The sequence below is a fragment of the Pteropus alecto genome, unplaced genomic scaffold (assembly GCF_000325575.1).
Source record: "Pteropus alecto unplaced genomic scaffold, ASM32557v1 scaffold101, whole genome shotgun sequence".
In the NCBI taxonomy this organism is placed as follows: Eukaryota; Metazoa; Chordata; class Mammalia; order Chiroptera; family Pteropodidae; genus Pteropus; species Pteropus alecto.
The window spans coordinates 17,217,129-17,220,169 of record NW_006432945.1 but is presented as its reverse complement, the minus strand read 5'-3'; the positions used below and the strand labels follow the sequence as shown (position 1 = coordinate 17,220,169).

Here is a 3,041-nt window from a genome sequence, read left to right as displayed (position 1 = left end):
TTAGGAAACAGCAAATCCGCATTAGTAATGCCTGAATTAATGAGATTTTTTAAAAAAATATTTTGAAGTACTCTTATAAAGTCTTTCTTTTAAAAAGTCCAAGTCCAAAGGTTTTAGAAAGTAAATAGATTCTTGTTTTGAGACTTCAACATTTTGATTGTTTATCTACAGTATTGTAGGTTAATTATTTTTCTAATTTATTTTCATTGTATTTCTAATGAATTCCTGCTAAGTAACAGTAAAATTGGGATAGAACAAATTGATAGATTTTTCTTGTGACATTTACATTTAAGATTATTTTGCCATAGAATGTTTTTCCCATAGTTGTATTCAAGCTTTGCAGTTGATTTTATTTAAATTTAGTTATTTCTTTTCCTCCCATAAAAGAAAGTTACAGTTCACAAAATTTTTTTATATTGTGGGAATGAAGAAAAATAATTCGTCATATGTTATTTAGGAGAAAAAATATGTTTATATGCAGCCCCAAATTCAGAAGGTTCACCTGAACCAATGGAATATTGTTTTAGTCTAGCATGGATTTCCAGAGAGTAGGTCAGGGATTGTCATCTTCATGAGGCTGATGTAAATTTCACTGTTGGATTTATTTCTTAAAATAATTGTCAAAGTCTGGAGATACTTGTAGGTGTAAATGTTTCAGAGCTCAAGCTACTGTGTCCTGAGATAGGGTAGTGCTTTTGGAATTCAGTGGTTATTATAGTAACTTATTAGCCACACGTTCTAATGATATAATAATTGTCAAAGTCTGGAGATACTTGTAGGTTTAAATGTTTCAGAGCTCAAGATACTGTGTCCTGAGATAGGGTAGTGCTTTTGGAATTCAGTAGTTATTATAGTAACTTAGTAGCCAAACGTTCTAATGATAATAATTGTCAAAGTTTGGAGATATTTGTAAGTTTAAATGTTTCAGAGCTCAAGATACTGTGTCCTGAGATAGGGTAGTGCTTTTGGAATTCAGTGGTTATTATAGTAACTTAGTAGCCAAACGTTCTAATGATAATAATTGTCAAAGTTTGGAGATATTTGTAAGTTTAAATGTTTCAGAGCTCAAGATACTGTGTCCTGAGATAGGGTAGTGCTTTTGGAATTCAGTTATTATAATAACTTATTAGCCACACGTTTTAGTGAATATGTACAGTTTTATAAAGACAAACATTGTTTATAAAAGAAACTCACTTATGTACATTTCCTCTATTCATATTTCTCTCATTTTAGCCTACAATTTGAATTCACACTTTCTAACCCCTCTAAATTAAAAGATGGTAATTGACAAAAGTAATTTTAAAGAACTTTTTGAGGGAGTTTGCTATAATGTATAAAATGTTTGAGTTATGATTAGGCGCTGTGTAGGACAGTTGGGGCAGCTGTAACAAAACGGCTATAAGCGGGGTGGCTTATAAACAAGAGAAATTTATTTCTAACAGACTTGGAGGCTGAAAGGCTGAGATCAAGGTGTCCACATGGTCAGATTCTGTATTTGGTGAGGCCTGCTTCACTCTAATCCCCTGTGGCAGAAGGGGCTAGGCTAGCGCCTAGGGCCTCTCTTTTATAAAAGCCATAATCTAATTCCAATCACCTTGGGAGATCTCCTGACACCATCGCCTTGGGGGTCAGGATTTCAACTGAGGAATTTGGGGTGGGGAAGAACACACATTCAGACTATAGCTGGCAGCCGGTGACAACTTTATAGTCGAGATTAAAATCTTTTTGTAATGAGATTAAGAATTAACATCTGAGTTTCATTAAAGTCACTTAAATTACTCTGTTTTGGCACAGCCTGAGTACATCTACATTCAGATTTACCAAATTCTTCATAATGCATTGCTAAGTTACAATATGTCAAATGAGGGTCAGTTAATTCTGACTTTTGCCTCATTAGCTACTGAGGAAAAGTTAGTGGAAATTTGGTTTTTGTTTCTTTAGTCTTGAAATTTCAGGGAAAATTGGAAAATGATTTTAGTAGTGAAAATGTCAAATATGAAAAACAGAATATGCCGATAATTCCTGTAGATAAGATCACCAAAGGCATACTGTCGATCACAACAACTGCAGACAACAGGATGGGATCACTCAACGGTGGATTCCACCCCTCCCTGGGGTAGGATGAAAGGGCTTAGAAGGGATAGGAGCATCTGGTAGCACCAAACTTACGTTACAGGTATGTTTTAGGTCAGTGTTTTTCACGTTTTGGCCACGATCCACAGTAAAAATACATATACGTGGCAACTTGTGATCCACACACACAACTAAAGAAAAAGATACTCCAAATGTGATTTAGCCTTATTAGGTGGGGTGCATTCTCATTTCTGTTCCGTATCATGTTAAAAATGTCAGTGTTGACCCAGTAGAATATCCACTGAGTCTCGGCTTGAGAGTTGCAAAACTGTACCAGCTGCTGTGTATTGTAATTGTAATTGAATGTCATTGACTTCAGGTTAGGGCAGCAGGCTTCCCAGGTATTTATAGCAGATTTAAATAAAAAAATTTTGGGAACACTGCTGATGGCTAATAAGGAAGATATAAGTAACAAAAGTTTTTATTTACACCTTACACTTTTAAATCCTCATTTCTTGGATAAATCCCTGCAGTGGGATTGCTGAGTCTTAGAAATGTGTTTAACTTGACAAGAAACTGTCGGACTTTTCCAAAAATAACTGTACTGTCCTGCGTTTCCACCAGCAGTGTTCGACGGCCCCATAGTTTCATTCTCAGCACTTGGCATTGTGAGTCTTCCTAATGTCAGCCTTTCTAGTAGGTATGTAGAGGTATTTCACTGTAATTTTAATTTGCATTTGATTCAGCCCTAAGGATAGTGATGTTGAGTATCTTTTCATGGCCATCCATATACTTTGGTTAAATGTTCAGATTTACCTTCTTAACATTGAAAGACTTCTTAATACATTCTTGATTCAAGTCCTTAATCAGATATGTATTTTGCAAATACTTCTCCCAGTTCATGCCTTTTAGTTTTTATAACAATGTCTTTTGTAGTTCATGCTTTTGTGTCCTGTTTAAGTATCTTT

The 3,041-nt window shown here is 34.9% G+C and overlaps 1 protein-coding gene across 5 annotated transcripts in view; it reads left to right on the top strand.

Annotated features, from left to right (window-relative positions):
• The first annotated feature begins 242 nt into the window (after positions 1–242).
• The window catches only part of DCAF6 (DDB1 and CUL4 associated factor 6), a 69,494-nt gene continuing 66,695 nt past the window's right edge, over positions 243–3,041 (top strand). Inside the window, exon 1 of one of the 5 annotated variants that reach the window (XM_015586195.2) lies at positions 243–2,773. In XM_015586195.2, coding sequence (XP_015441681.1) covers positions 2,755–2,773 — 19 coding nt within the window. In that variant the 5' untranslated portion in view covers positions 243–2,754. The remainder of the gene's footprint in view (positions 2,774–3,041) is intronic. The other 4 variants (XM_015586194.2, XM_015586193.2, XM_015586196.2 and 1 more) reach the window with 4 other exon arrangements.